Genomic DNA, 15,716 nt, shown 5'->3' on the forward strand with positions numbered 1-15,716 from the left:
AGAGCTCTAGTATCTTGGCCTGACAGTTAGCCCAAAAGACAATATGCAATACTCTAACAGGTGAAAGTTGGACAGAAGCAGTTAACTCTTTTAGTGCCATGATAAAATACAGTACGGAATACATCCAGAGGGTCATCACAGTTCCCCAAGAACACTTGGCAGAATAAAAAGGTTTTCACAGACTTAAGGCTTGCTTCTGATTTCAGATACATGGTACATTATAATTCAAGTACCACAAAACCAGCTGTTGGGCAAATATACCCATGTACCCAAGATCAGAACTTTAACCCATGTTACATAAGGTTATTAGTGTCCTCAGAATTATATCAGATAAGTTGCAACAGGGCAGACCCCATAGGGAGGAAGTCAATCCACATCTCAAATAGCAAATTTGATGGGTAATGATTCCATAGCTGACCACAGGCTTGAGCCAGTGGGTTTAGGTAGCTGAAGTCTGGGCTACTCCAAATTCAACAGAAACTACAAGTGTGCTGGGAGTCAGCACTTGGTGTTAAAATGACACTGTCAGGTCAAATCTGGTCCCAAAATAAGGTTTTATAAATCTTAACACCATTAGAACGCAAGATTTTCCTTAAAAACTTCAATAAAATTGGTTTTTGAAACAATTATTCCCCAACTGTGTTTGCAACTCAAACAATACAGCATGAGATCCTGAAAATGAAAGTGGCTAGAAAGAGTATAAACAAAAAGAAAGCTGAATAGTCCATAACTGTCCAAGGTGAGAAAAATTCAAGAACAAAACAGCATAAAGTGAATAACTTTTTTTTAAACTTTTCAGTTTTTATAATACATGGTGTTAATTACATAAGGAAAATGTGTTTTGTTTTGTTTTTTAATATTTATTTATTTATTTAACCTGACAGTGTCCCTTTAAGTGAAGAAATCTTCAACCCCCGATTAATTAAACAAACTGCAGACTAAAGCTGTTAACCAATATACTGTAGATACACAGGTTTAAAAAGGGGGGAAAATACACACAAACTTATTTGCATATATAAACATATTTTAGTGCCAGGTTTCAGAGCAGCAACGGTGTTAGTCTGTATCCACAAAAAGAAAAGGAGTACTTGTGGCACCTTAGAGACTCAAATAAATTTGTTAGTCTCTAAGGTGCCACAAGTACTCCTTATATTTTAGTGCATAATTTGTAATTTACAAAGGTCACATCTTTTCTCTTATTAGGTTTACAACATAATTATAGTCAAAACTCCGTAAATGCACACAAATTAGAGATTATTTTGAATAGTACACAGGTAAGAGAAGAATTTCTTTCCTACCAAAAATGGATAATTTTAGGACTGTTAACACTGGTGGCTATGGAAGCTAACAGAGTCATAGGAAATAGAGTCTCATGAATTCACGCCTAAACTGATCTCCAGCAAAGGCCAGGAAGGAATATCCCCATTCATGTACAGCACTGCCCAATGAGGTGCATTATCAATTCTCTCTACTAGACTCTTCTGAAACATCAAGAATTGGTCATTTTAAGGGGCAAAATACTACCATCGAAGGCCTTATGGTGTGTTGTCTGACAGGAATGTACACTACAAGAGAACTTCTTATTAAGGGTGGGCAAACTCTTTTCTTAAAATGAAGGCTACCTGTACCTTAACTAACCTAACCAAGAATAAACCCTTTTGGAAGTACAAGAAAATTTCAGGACTGCATTTTCCATCTCTCCCACAAGGAGGCCACTGGGAGAGGTCAAACTAGAGTCCCTTCCCATTAGTTCCTTTTGTTATCATGGCTGCGGGAGTATGAGGGACAAGTGTATACTAAGCCTTGCAATCCTCTGTTCAGCACCTCCCCTCTTCAGGAGCAACTCTTTCATTCCAGTGCAGTGGCCTGTAACATCTCTGCAGGGTCCCAGTGAAATGCCACTTTCAAATTTAAAACTAAACTCCCACCCTTCCATTCCTGCAAGAAACATTCATTCTATGGGGATGGGGTGAGGGTTTTCACTGTACCATCGAGAACTCTAGGACAGATGATTGAGTGTTTTAAATTTTCAAGTGGCAGACTGTTAGGACTCACTGGGTCCCACTGGGCCAGAGTAGGCTGTTCACAGAAGAGATTCATTACCAGAGAAGGCCACTCAGGTGCTCAGAGGAGAGGTCAGCTTGATGCTGGAAGAAGGAAGCAGCCTGCCAGCCACCACCTCCCTCACCTGCCAAGGCAACACCGCAGGTAAGGTACAGAGACTGGAAAGAGTGTATGGAGGATCACAACCCCCACTGCTCAGTGGCAGGCTTCAAAGTTTCAGATTAGCATCCAGACTTTTATGTTTAGCTGATCTGAACATAAAACTTCAAATCTTTGGAAGTTAACTCAACACTAGCAATAATGTCAACAGAACAGAAAGTTGCTGGAAGACAACCTAACGCTACATAAAATTGCAGATGAAAAGCAAACATTTGTAGGAGAGGCCACACTGACCATCTCGAGATAACTGAATTTAAATCTAAATCAGACATTTGGTATAACATTCAGATGTACGCTGAAGCTGCTGAGCCAGAATTGCTCACTGCAATATTATTGCCCTGCTATTTTCTGTCTAGTTTAGAAAACAGGCCTGCAAGTTAGCACCAGCCAACCAAAGACCAAATCATCAAGAAACAGCTTTTTAAAAAAATAAACTTAAACTGAACTGGATGAATAAGCGGTCTTCTCAGTGGTCAAGTTGGCATGATTCATCTTTGATCAATGAACACCACACCAATGTCTAGCAAACTAGCATAAATCCCATAGGGTATAATTTGAAACAAAAGGAAATTCACAGAAAGTACCTGGAGGTGTGTTTTTTGGCTGAAATCCCTCACTTAGGGAAGGCGTTCCTATTTGTTTGGCAAAAAACATTTGCCAACAAGGCAACAACTTAGTCTTATTTATGTTCAACTGTAAACAATTAAGTTTTCCCTTTATAATACAACTGTCATCGCTTCAGTGAGCTACTGTTCCTCTTACCTTTAGGTCTTTCCAGCAGTCCAGAAGCTTGGTAGCCAAGTCACTCATATCCACTATTTTGTCAGTCTGTTCTTGGCTCCTCTCACTCTCTACATCAGACACACCCTCCTCTTCATCTTGAGACGGTGTTTCCATTGCAATGGGCTCTTCTAGCTTTGTGCCATTGCTCTCTTTGGCCTCTGCTTCAGGCTCAGCCTCCAGCTCAGCAGCCTGAGGTTTGCTGCTGTCCACGGCAGCATCAATGGCAGCTTTGATTTCCTGTTGTGGCTGCTCCTCTGTCACCTCTGCAGGCACACTGTCCAGCTGGTCTAGGTCTTCTTTGCCCTCCTTTCCCTCCAGCTCGCTGGTGGTATCAGAGATTGCACTGTCCATGCTGTTTTCGTTTATAATTTTGAGCCTTCGAAAAACAAGTTTCTTCGGGGTATCTGTGTCGCCTTCTGTGCTCTGCTTGATGGAAGGATCTGGTGTGTTGAGTGGCGTATGAGCCCGTGATGTGTTCTCACTGGAATAACCATCCCCCTCACTGAGCTGTGGGACAGCAGTCTTGGTCTGAGCCCAGCGCTGGATAATTGGAAGCACTTTGCTCTCCTCCAACATGTTTTTATTGGGTATAGGCAAGAGCTCCAGAGTCTTCATAATCTGGTTAAAAACACAAAACCACAGCAGTTATATTTAAAACTGTCACTTTGCACTAGTTTTTTTTTAAACCTCTGACTTGGCAATAGCAATTTCTTCCAAATGGAGGGGAGTTCTTTAGTATATGCCAGAGCCATATTCATACTGACACAAGTTAGTAGAGATGCATTTGCTGTAGGGGCTGAATGGTGGTAGAGAACTTTTGCTGACTACTATTGACACCAAATAAAATATATGGGTGGAAAAAAGGACTAAAAGTATTCAGGTCACAACTGCAATGAGTTCAGAGGGCTCAGACATTTACAGCTGACCATGCATATCTTGAGTTTCCATGTAAACAAACCCCAGGTAGAATAACTCTCATAAAAATGTGTTGACTATTTAAATGGTTAACGTTTTAACTTAGGCTTTGGTATAGAAATCACACTTTTATATGGTTAAGTTAATCGCTCTCTAAACTGGCTTTGATTGCATACTAAACATCGTGGGTCAGATTTTCCTCTTTGTAAATGTTGCAGTGATTATTTTATTTTTAACTATATTAATGGAAGAAGTTAATAGAAACTGATAAACAGAGATAAATCAACTGTAGGAAGATTTGAACTTACTAACAGCAATATTTGAAAAGTTCTTTTTTCACTAGACAGCAGTATTTAAAACATCTATTGGATGTCACAGAATTACACAGATTAGCTGAAGGAAGACCCTGACATCATTCTCTTGGGTAGAACGTCACAACTGCCAGCACAGTGTAATCATTGTATGACACTTAAAACTAGACTGGACAAGACACTAGAGAAATGTACTGTGGACAACAACCCTGTGCTGGCGGCAGAGAGAGAGAGAGAGAGAGAGAGACTGGATAGCTTTACATTTCCATCTATAACATCCATGATTCTATGATCATGTAGATTTCTGAAGCCCACAGAAAATAAAGCCAAATACTATTACAGAAATGTGCCTTTTTTTACAGGTTGCTGCTAGTTTAAAAATCTAAATTTTAAAGAAAGCTAAAAAATTAAAAAAAGTGTTCCTAGCTAAACTGTACCATGATACATAGACATGCAAAAATTAGACTTTATTTACTGTATGATGTGCATCTTGAGTGATTAAATAAAATAAAAATCACTCCACATACCTTCTGTACAAGAAGAATTAAATTCCCACTCCTGGTTTTAGGTTCTCAGCACCTAACTTGCAGGAACTCCTATTGTTTTAGTCTTCTGAGGTCACTAAACCAACTCATGAGAAGGCAGCAATTCCTGATCTAAGGCCCCTTGTGCCTCTAATCACCAGTTCATTTTTCAAGCAAATGACAGAAAACAAAAGAATTAAAAAAACAGTGCCAAAAACTATGCACACTGGATCCATTATAAGTGACATGCCTTCTAAGAAGAGGAAGTACATTTAAGTCTATGAAAAAGCTAGAGGCTGTCGTGCAGAAAGACAGGCATGAATCATTCCCTGAAGAAATCTCTTCACAGGTGGAGAGATGAAAACTGAGAATTCCTTGGACAGGCAAATCAAAGGCTAATGTGTCGCCAGAAGAACTTCAAATGATGGTGATATAAAGTCTTGGTTTAAGCACTTCCACTTCAAGGTGCATTGTAGATGGTTTGTGAAATTTTAAGACATTTTGCCTCATATGAGCACTGTTGTTCAACGTCTGAATGGTCTCAACATCCAGGTGGCTACATGGAGTGAGTCTGAATGTCTGAAACATCGAGCTTGAGAATCTGACTCCACTCCAAATTGAACAAGGGAGAACAGATGATGGGACAGGGCTGGACAGAGGTCTACTCTGAACTCTCACAGCTCCAGACTAAACATAATGTAACTCAGCTTTGCTGTCCAGAATTCAAAACCACCACAGATGTGAGAGTCCCACCAGTGACAACGAGGAGGGTAATGCCAAGTCAGTCCTATCTCAGGAGCTAAGAATAGAAATGGCTATACGGCTTCCCCACTCCTTCAATTTGAAGACTCCCTCAGCAGCAAGGGCACCTGAGGACACATGGTACATGTACTTGTGCTCCACTACTTAAGAGACTGGCAAGCTAGTAATGTGGGCGTTACCATCCACTCTGTTCCATCCACCCAAAAGAAGATGGTGCCATGGCAGAAGGGAATTCTTAAGCTAGCTCATAATCTCTGCCTTGAAGTCCATGAAAGAGCAGCTCAGATACTCCAAAGAGGATGGTTGTCACAGCAGGAATTGTGGTCTTTCTCCCCAGGCCCAGTGGATTCAGCCTTAGAGAGGTCTTTTAGGTAACCCACATAACCTAATGAAGAGTCTATCCTCATGTAGCAAGCTCAGGCTGATGCATTAAACAGGTGTGGAAGGGATGTTGACTCAGCAGATGTCAATTACAGTTGCATCAAGGCCATTGGCACTGAAAAGAACAACAGCGTCAGAGTAAGCACTGATGCTGACTGCGCTGAATCTTGTGGGATGTGTACAGGATCCTGATGGGCCCATAAGCTCAGAGTGTGCACTGTGATAGCGCAAAAGTTTAACAGCCCAGGAGATTAGTACATCTCACCCATAGCTGAGGCAGCGTGACAATCTGGCCCAGGAGAACAGATGTTTTATAATGCTAATGAAGCAAGATCTTTGTCAAGATAAGGACAGATGAGACATGGATGATGGAGTCAACTGGTCTCCCCACCCCATAAAACATTACCATATTTATAGCAGAAAGAAGCCTTTTTGCCCCCTATTAACTTCAACTGGAGGGAGTCCCTAGCCATTTTGGAAATGTCAAGATGTCTGCATAGGGACTATTTTATTAGGCCTACACCAATAGACTCTTGATGACCAGCTGGGTTACCAGATTCTGGAAACGTTCATCCCAACTCACAAAGACAATACTAAGATACTAGAGAGCCAAGTGATAGCCTATTGCAAGACATCAGCCATGGCTCACATCTACCATAACGGGCATTTTACAAACAATCTAGGCTCCTTCTCAGCTATTTCTGTAAAAAAAATATTGTGAACAGGGACAAGAGAAAAAGAAAAGTAACCCATGGTTGCAAGAGCCTTTGGATTTCACCTCTATGCAGCATTTTTTTTTAAAAAAATAGATAGGTTGTAAGGAGAGGGTACCACTCAAAGAAAATCTGAGAAAAATAATCTCACGATTCTAAACAGCTGAGAGAAACTGCACTAAACTAACAGCAGTGATATAAAAGAGAGCTCCTCTATCAGCAGCTATGAAAAATGAACTGACGTTTAGAAGTAGTGATGACCATTTATTGTGCATGTCTTCAGAACTCGAAAATTTTTGGAATTTCTGCTGTCACATGCTGGCCCCAGGAATGGAAAGTAGTTCTTCTGGAGAAAGAAGAATTGTATGTTTTGGCTACAAGTGTCTCTATTAATAAAGTAAACACCAAAATGATTTTTGTATGTGATGCTAAGGTGATTAAGTACATACAGAAAACAGCAGAAGAAAATAATTTCAATGATAGATATTGTCAGAGCAAACTCTGGATCCTTCAGCCAGTCCCCCACTCCTGAATAGCCAGTAATAGCAGTGCCCTTTTTTAAAGCTTGGTATGTGTCCCTTAAGTTTAAGGAAAATCAAAGGCAAATTCCTTCCAGGTATTTCAAGCTTTCTGTATATGAACTAATGTACTTAAAGAAAAAAGTTATGGGTTTATCTGTACTTTATGTTAAGGTAAAGTACCACATATGACTTTCATTAACACGTTATGTATTGTACTTCACTGTCTGTGGACTTCAAAATGAAGTTAAACACTAACTCAAGAAGGATGTTGAAATTGGAGAGGGGGAAGGATAGCTCAGTGGTTTGAGCATTGGCCTGCTAAACCCAGGGTTGAGAGTTCAATCCTTGAGGGGGCCATTTAGGGATCTGGGGCAAAAATTGGGGATTGGCCCTGCTTTGAGCAGGGGGTTGGACTAGATGACCTCCTGAGATCCCTTCCAACCCGGAGATTCTATGATTCTAAGAGTAACATGAATGATTAAAGGATTAGAAAACCTGCCTTACAGTGACAGATCCACGGGGCTCAATCTATTTAGCTTCACAAAGAGAAGGTTAAGGGGTGACTTTATTACTGTTTATAACAGGGGTGGCCAACCTGTGGCTCCGGAGCCACATGTGGCTCTTCGGAAGTTAATATGCGGCTCCTCGTATACGTACCGACTTCAGGACCGGAGCTACAGGTGCCAACTTTCCAATGTGCCAGGGGGTGCTCACTGCTCAATCCCTGGTTCTGACACAGGCCCCGCCCCGGCTCCACCCCTTCCTGCCCCCTCCCCTCCAGAACCTCCTGCATATCAGGAAACAGCTGATCGGGAGGTGCGGGGAGGCACTAATTGCTGGGGCTGCCGGTGTGTGGAAGGCACTGGGAGTGGGGGTGGGAGCTTACCAGGAGGTGAGGGGGAGAGCTGCTGACATATTACTGTGGCTCTTTGGCAATGTACACTGGTAAATTCTGGCTCCTTCTCAGGCTCACGTTGGCTACCCCTGGTCTATAAGTATTTACAAGAGGAACAAATATTTAATAAAGGGCTCTTCAATCTAAAGATATTACAAATTCAGATGGGAAAAAAGCCACACACATTTTTACCAGTGAGAGTAATTAACCATTGGAACAACTTACCAAAGGTCGTGGTGGATTCTCTTTCATTGACCATTTTTATTTCAAGATTTGAAGTTTTTCTAAAAGATCTGGTCTAGGAATTTTGGGGGGCAGTTCTCTGGCCTGCATTATGCACAAGGTCAGATTAAATAGCCACAATGGTCCCTTCTGGCTTTGGAATCGATGCATCATATTTTTGTTCATACATACATGATCACGTTCCCTCTTCTCAGCAATTACTACAGCTGCTTTGAAAGCTTCATGTACAAATAGTGACTGGAAATCCTGAGACAATTACTGACCTCTAGCTGGAGCTTCAGGTTGTTCACAGTGCTTCCCCTTCCATCGCCCAGCTCAGCCATCCAGATCCAGAGGAGAGACAAGCCATGACATTCCAGGAAGGACTTCAGGCAGGCTTGTGAGTGTGTGTTCTAGAGGAGACATTTACAGAGAATCCATGGAAACAGTCAGCAACTTCCTCAGAGACTAAAACCTAATTTGCACATCCTGACATTGCTAACTACTGAACTGCGTGCATGTTAGTGACAAAACTCAATGCTACTAAAAATGCACACAACGCAGACAGCTAAGCCGAGACATGTGCCAATATCTAACAGCATCACCGAAAATCTACAGGAACTTTAAAGTGAACAGGAACAGCTGTTTTTAATGCAATAGTGCATGCAGAAAGAAAATAAGCCTCCCTGGTAGCCAGCTGGTATTACAGCACAAAAACTTAACAGGAAGTTAGAATGAGCAAATAGGTTTCAGAGTAGCAGCCATGTTAGTCTGTATCCGCAAAAAGAACAGCAGTACTTGTGACAACTTAGAGACTAACAAAACACTACAGAAGTTTTAATCTCCTGCTGATAATAGCTCATCTTAACTAATTAGCCTCCCAGTTTGTATGATAATTTCCAACTTATCTGCGTGTGTATTATATATATATAGAGGTGTGTGTGTGTGTGTGTGTGTGTGTGTGTGTGTGTGTGTGTGTGTGTGTGTGTGTGTGTGTGTGTGTGTGTGTGTGTCTTACTATATGTTCCATTTATGCATCTAATGAAGTGGGCTGTAGCCCACGAAAGCTTATGCTCTAATAAATGTGTTAGTCTCTAAGGTGCCACAAGTCCTCCTGGTTTTTTTTTTTAGTGAGCAGATAATTGGCCATAACTAATAATCTTTTCCACTAAGTCAGAGACACAAAAATTCAGGATGGTTTTAGAAGAGAATTGCAAATAAGTTCATTCTAAGATGTCCAGGTTATTCCCTCTACATTCGTTTCCTTTTAAATTTATTTTATCAGACATCTTAGAATATTGGTAACAATTATTCTCATCTCAGCCAAATCAATCACTGCTTTTGGATGATTTTGTCAAAATGACCCTTTTAAGTTAACGTCTAGAAAGGACTGTGCACGTCACCTTTCTAACCCTCCAAAGGGCAAAAAACTATGGCTAAAGGGTTGGAGCTACACAGGGTCTAAAAATTCTTTAAATATGGCTGCAAACTTACCCTTTTGCCACACTAAATATAGTAGCTCTTCCCTCCAGTTTATATATTGGCACAACTGTTAAAACTATTTTCCATTTTTCTCCCTCTCCCTCACTAGCCTTTAAACACATTATTTAAAATAAAAATACTTCACATAATTTCACTTCCCTCCTCATTCAACATGGCTGGGATCTTCTCACCTGTATGAGTTTCAGGCATGTGAGTTTCTGCTCCAAAGTTTCAATCCGAACCATCAACCGGGATAAACTGAGAACTTGGTTCTTATCTGAAAGCCCCTCTCCATTCTCCAACAGCGCTTCCAACTCCCCATCCACCTACCACGTCAAAGGAAAATGATTATAAAACTCACAGAACACCCTATCAGACTCACAAGATACCATTCAATCAGCTGTTAAGAGAATTTATTCTCTGGATTTGAGGTTCCACAAGAAGTCTCTCATGACCAAATCTCATACACTGAAAGGGAAAAAAAAACCCTAGTTTTTATGTATACTTGATTTCATCTATAGCTTTTTTTATTTGTCGCCCCATAGTTCTCCTCTGACTCTTTCAGTCATTCCTTGAATAAAGATTCAGAATACTTCACACGCTGTGCTTTTCTCTCAGGTTAGCGGTTTAGACCAGTAAAATTGGGGTGGGGTGTGGGGGGTAGAAAATCCGATTGCCTTCTTGGGAGCAAAAATGTGTGCAACACAGCATCTTCCATTTAGACTTGAAGCTTCAGCTTCTGCCACACATTCTAACCTTATGCACTGCCTATGTCCTTTGTTGTGTGCATTTAACACATGCAGAATGCTCTGCAAAGGAAATTCTGGCTGTACTATTTACCAAGATATTCTGGTTTCAAATTTACCTTTTCATATATGAAAACAGGAGATGCTATTTAAAACATGGCTAGGGCTGCTTCAATTTAGAACACCCAAACCAAAGGTTTCTCTATATCCAAGATATACACAGGGGCAGTAATAAGAAAATGTTCACTCTGAAGTTTATATGAACAAAAAAAAAATTACCTGGGACAAATATTCATGATCTAATGTGGCAGTAATTAATATTTTAACTCTACTTTATAAGTGATGACGACGTGTGGGATTTGACCAGGCAGTCTTCTTAAGCAGGTAGAATATGGAAGCTTTGGCTTGCTCTGTACTAAAGGCAGCTCTGTCCCTAATGGAAAGCCCTCATGGAAATCTGAAACATAGGACGATAGTGGTCTGATCTTAAGTCAATGTGATTGCATTCTCTGATCCAAGGGTGCAAAGACTTGGATATCTGTTCTCAAATTAAAACTGAAAGTTTTTTGATCAATACCTTATTTAATGCAGAGAATTGCAACACCCTGTGAATACCTTAAAATGAAGTTTGCTGGAGAGAAGCATATCATTCAAATGTAATTTATAACCTATTTTTAGGAAGACAAGTAGGAAAACACTTTTCTCGGAAAATGTAAACATAGAAGAGGTCAATTTTAAGAAGTTTAATTCCCTGACCACCCAAACAGAGATATGGTCAATAAAAAGGAAGCTGCTAGCTTCAGAAGGCAAAAGGGTACAGAAATGTAAAAGCAGTTTTCAAGGAGGGTAATTAGCATTCCCATAAGCCAAGAAATAGCTACCTTTTACAGATAGTGAAAAGGATCCCTCCAGTTTCTTAGCGGAAACTTGTAATCAGGAGGTAAAGCATTCCCCCCCCCACACTTTAAATTGTGCTTCTCATGAGAGTTTCCTGGGGGGCTTGTCATCGTCACTGTAAGTTCACCACTACAACCCAATCAAACTATTGAATTCAGATAAAGACCTTGATCAAAGTTATTTGGAGGAAATAGTAGAAGGCCTGATGAAACCTAGGAAAGGCTCTCGTTCTGTATAAATGAAATGTATTACATGGAGCAGCAAATACAACAATTAAAACTGATGTCAAAGCAGATATAATGCACGCTCACACTGGCCTTTCAGCCAAGGTGAATGCAAGTTCAAATCTAACACCACAGCCTCAAGGCTCACCCACTGCAAGAAAGCAAGGAACGGTTGCACTGGTTCAACACCTCAGAGGATTGCAGTTAAACCAGTGCAGTTGTTTCCTGCAGTGGGTGAGCCCTGAAGCTGTGGTGAGAGATTTGAACTTGCAATCACCTTGGCCTAGAACCAAGGGAGCTCGCAAAGAAGTCACACGAGCATGCATTATATATTAAAAAAATCATTCTATCCTATGCTGGCCTTAAGTGTGCTGCATTTGCTTGTGTTTTTACACGTGTGTAAAATAGGGTTTGCGGTTGGTAATATACTGATGAAACCTTTGGGCTCACACTAAACTTTCTTTGATCCCAGAAGAGATCTGTCCCCTTCTTAAGGCTGCCTTTTGAGACCTCGATAAGAAAGATCGCCTCCTTATGGAAAGTAGATTGTACAAAGCAAACAAGGAAGGGTCACACTCACCGAGTCTTTCTTACGAGAGCGTTCCTTTTTCATTTTTCCTCCTGCTGCTCTGATGCTGACCCTGTTCTCTCCTCCCAGATAACCCCGGCAGTTAGTTGAGCCACAGAAGCATTTCTGAGCCTCTTTGCTGTTCAAGGGGTATGAGTGACAGGTGAAGTTAGTTTGCAGAGGTTAGTAACAGATTGATGGCATTCACAGCAGGGTTGTTTTCTTAACTACTAAATGCATTTTAATTTTACTGTCCATGAAGAACAACTACTGTGCTGTACAATCACTCCTTATCCTTTCTTCTTTCCATTAAGGTGTTATTTCGAATGGCTACTGAAGAGCTATTGGAAAATTCTGAACAAATATTCTTAAGACAATTCTGTTTGTTATGTGATTCTTTTAATTTTTTCCCTTTCACTTTGTTCTGCTACATCGAACATATAAATGAAATGGTTTCTAAACAGAATGTTTCACACAGTTTCCCTCCTGCACAAGAAGGCAGTCTATAGGGTTATAAACCACTGTACATGGCAGGTCCTTTCAGTTCTGGCTGATGCAATCTCTCCCAAACGCAAACAAACTTCTTCAATTTCTTTATGGTTAGTGTATTCCCATATCTCCTTAATAGGAAGTTGGGCAAACACTTATGGAAACTCAACTCCAGGCTGTGTGTCAAGTTCTGACAGACAGAAAGCAAGATTTCATTCATTTTCCTGGCTGTTTTTAGCTAACTATAGTGCTTCTGTTTTTCTACCTGCTTCTCGGGGCCTGTCTTTGTTTTACTCCTTTGTACACTGCTTAGCACAACTGGAGCCTGATCCCTGACTACAGCAGTGCCTGCAAGCCCCAATATAAACAACCACTTTATCATTATGCCTGAAACACTACATGGTTAAGGCGGTCATGGCAGAACAATTCTAAAACCCACCTTGCAAAATAACTTTCTCAATAAATTACCTTGAAGATGAAAGTCTCATGCTTGGTCTCACCCAACAGGGGCAGGAGAAAAAAAGCTTTCTTCAGCAATTCACATGCTTACCAATTCTCTTGGTATTTAGGGAACTCAAAAATGACCGATTTAAAACTTCAGATTGCATAGAACAGTGACAATTTGGGGACTTGACTGGGTCCCCAGCCTGATTTTGTGAAAACCATGTTGTATTTCAGCTTCTATTTTGAGTGTAAACTTGTTTATGTCCTTCACCATAGACTGTAACAGTCATGTTGGACTGCATCATCACTCATGTTATGGAGTCTGGTGCCCGAATATGAGGCACATCAAGGGGCTACCAATTTTGAATACCACTCCCCTATGAGAACAATGGGTTTGCTAAAAAGGAGGGCCTAAGGGAAGCTGGTGAGTGTGTGTGTGTGTGGGGGGGGGGTGTTAAGAGAGGCAGGTGGGCTGGGAATTTAGCCACATGATTAGGGCTTTGAAGACAGCCAGTGAATCGCCTGACAAAGGAGACAGAAACTTTAGTTAAGGGCAGGGTTGCTCCAAATCCTCTCTCCCACTGGGAAACATCATCAAGAAGCAGAAGGACTGCATAAGGAAGAACCCAACCCCTCACACACACTGGGCCTAAGGACACACAGAAGCGGTGAGCATAGTCTCGGAGCAGTGGGGAAGTGTGCTGCCATTTGTACATAGATCTGTAAACCTCCTGTGCTGTCTCGAAGTGAAGCATATATATGTTTAAAAGGTTCCTTTGCAAAGCCTCAATATTCCTTACTTTATCTGCCACATATCCCTGAAGAGTTAAACTACACACCAGAGTACCCATGAGGGTGGCTATGGAGATAGCATGTATAGACCTCTGAGGAGATCTGAAGGGTTCATCACTAGTCTTGGGGCCCAGGGCAGCAGGACTGTGGGATCCACTGTACCAGAGGGGTGCCAGACAGGGAGTCTGCACCCTGGGAGTGAGACAGAGACCACAGCTACAGACAGTGTCTGGATGCTGCCCAGACCCAGTGGGCTTGCAGGCATGTGAGATCCAGGCTGGGTATAGGACAGCAAAATGGTGCCTGTCCATTGCAGGGACTCAACCCAGGTGGTAACAGTTTGTCCTGAATAATAACAGACTTTTGAATAGTTTGAAATAATTTGCATATGAAATAAGGTTATGGATTTTAGAATGAGCAGTACATTTGTTTCCTTAACTTCAGGAACACTTCCCTATGTGTAATTCTCTACACGCTCATCAGTGCAATACACCTAGGTGCAAGTGAGTGCAGAGGGTTGAGGAGATATTTGTTACATGTCAAAGCAAGTTCATGTGTCTTCATAATAGTTTGCATACTTCATACAAAGGGTTAACATTTTTCTGCCACTGTAACTCTCCTATATTTTCATCTGGGACAGCAGTTTATAAAATTATGTTAGTGGTACATTAAACAAATACTAATTCAGATGTACAGATGTATCGTGGGAGTTACAGTATGTTAGATCAAAAGTGGAAAGCAGTAGGAATGCTTGAAGACTGACTCTCCTAGTAGATGGACGGCCTCATATGGTCTGGTTTCAGAAGTTTGGCAAGGCTTGTGCTTGGTTACTACTTGGAATGGGTGACCACGTGAGAGTACTTGACATTTTGGAACAGGTGATTTTTTTTTTTTTTTTTAGACAAACTAAATTATTTCCAGCCCTCAAATTCTAAATATACAGTACCTTCTGACATGGAATGGTGTCTGTAGGAGTGGGCCATTCCACCCAAACCATACAAAAAAAGGAAGAGACTATTCATTAAACAAATAGCAAGATGTTTTAAAATGGTATTAGTAAGAATGTTTCATTGAGTATAAATTTCTCTACAATTCAACTCTGTTTAAGTTACAGAGTGCCTCATTCATGTGTCAGATACCACACACAGCAGAATGCAGAGGCATCACAGTATGAAGCAGGGAGAAAAAAGCATTTTGCTGTAAACCTAGGGTGAGAACTGGAATAGTACATATAGCTTTCCAAGTTAGAGGACTTTCAGATAAAAGTAACAAGTAGGGCATTGAGGGACCACTCTACAAGGAAAGACAGAGTTAAATAGGTATGCTGTAGCTTGTCTATGCATGGGGAGGCGGAGGGAGAGATAGCGAGTGGGAGAGAGAGCCTAAGGGGAGGAGGAACATGGTATTTGTCTACAAATATTTGCAAAGCTGTCAAACACTAAGGGGTGCAGGAGTGGAAAACAGGAATTATGTAAAACAGGAGTGCAGCTCAGATAGCCAGCAAGGGGATGAAGTTAGGAAAAGGAGCATATAAAGTCAGTATCTGGAAAACTCCTATATTATGGATGGTAGGACAGTCTCCCAAGGGAAATGGGGGAAGCCTCCAGATTTGGGACATTTAAAGGCAGATTGAAAGAAATATCATAAAATCTACACCATTAGACAGGACATTGACTAGATCATCCTATTTCCTTTTTCATCCCTAACCTCCAATTTGATTTCCACTGTTCACATACATTTGGATGTCTTTTCACTGGTCAGTTTTGCTGCACAATTTCTTAATTGTATGAGCACTCTGGGAGACCCACTCATAACACTGAAGTA

At 41.0% G+C, this 15,716-nt stretch overlaps 1 protein-coding gene across 5 annotated transcripts in view; it reads right to left on the reverse strand.

Annotated features, from left to right (window-relative positions):
* Window positions 1–15,716, reverse strand: part of SETD2 (SET domain containing 2, histone lysine methyltransferase) — a 153,657-nt gene that overhangs the window by 82,496 nt on the left and 55,445 nt on the right. For all 5 annotated transcript variants that reach the window (XR_013635450.1, XM_073334861.2, XM_078851873.1 and 2 more), the window contains exons 9-12: window positions 12,180–12,306; window positions 9,924–10,058; window positions 8,535–8,663; window positions 2,986–3,624 (exon numbers count right to left, since the gene is read on the reverse strand). Coding sequence is in view for 4 of the 5 variants with exons in the window: in XM_073334861.2 (XP_073190962.2) it covers window positions 2,986–3,624; window positions 8,535–8,663; window positions 9,924–10,058; window positions 12,180–12,306 (1,030 nt within the window). In the remaining variant the exon portion in view is untranslated. The remainder of the gene's footprint in view (window positions 1–2,985; window positions 3,625–8,534; window positions 8,664–9,923; window positions 10,059–12,179; window positions 12,307–15,716) is intronic.

This window comes from Lepidochelys kempii, chromosome 2 (assembly GCF_965140285.1).
Source record: "Lepidochelys kempii isolate rLepKem1 chromosome 2, rLepKem1.hap1, whole genome shotgun sequence".
NCBI classification, from domain to species: domain Eukaryota; kingdom Metazoa; phylum Chordata; order Testudines; family Cheloniidae; genus Lepidochelys; species Lepidochelys kempii.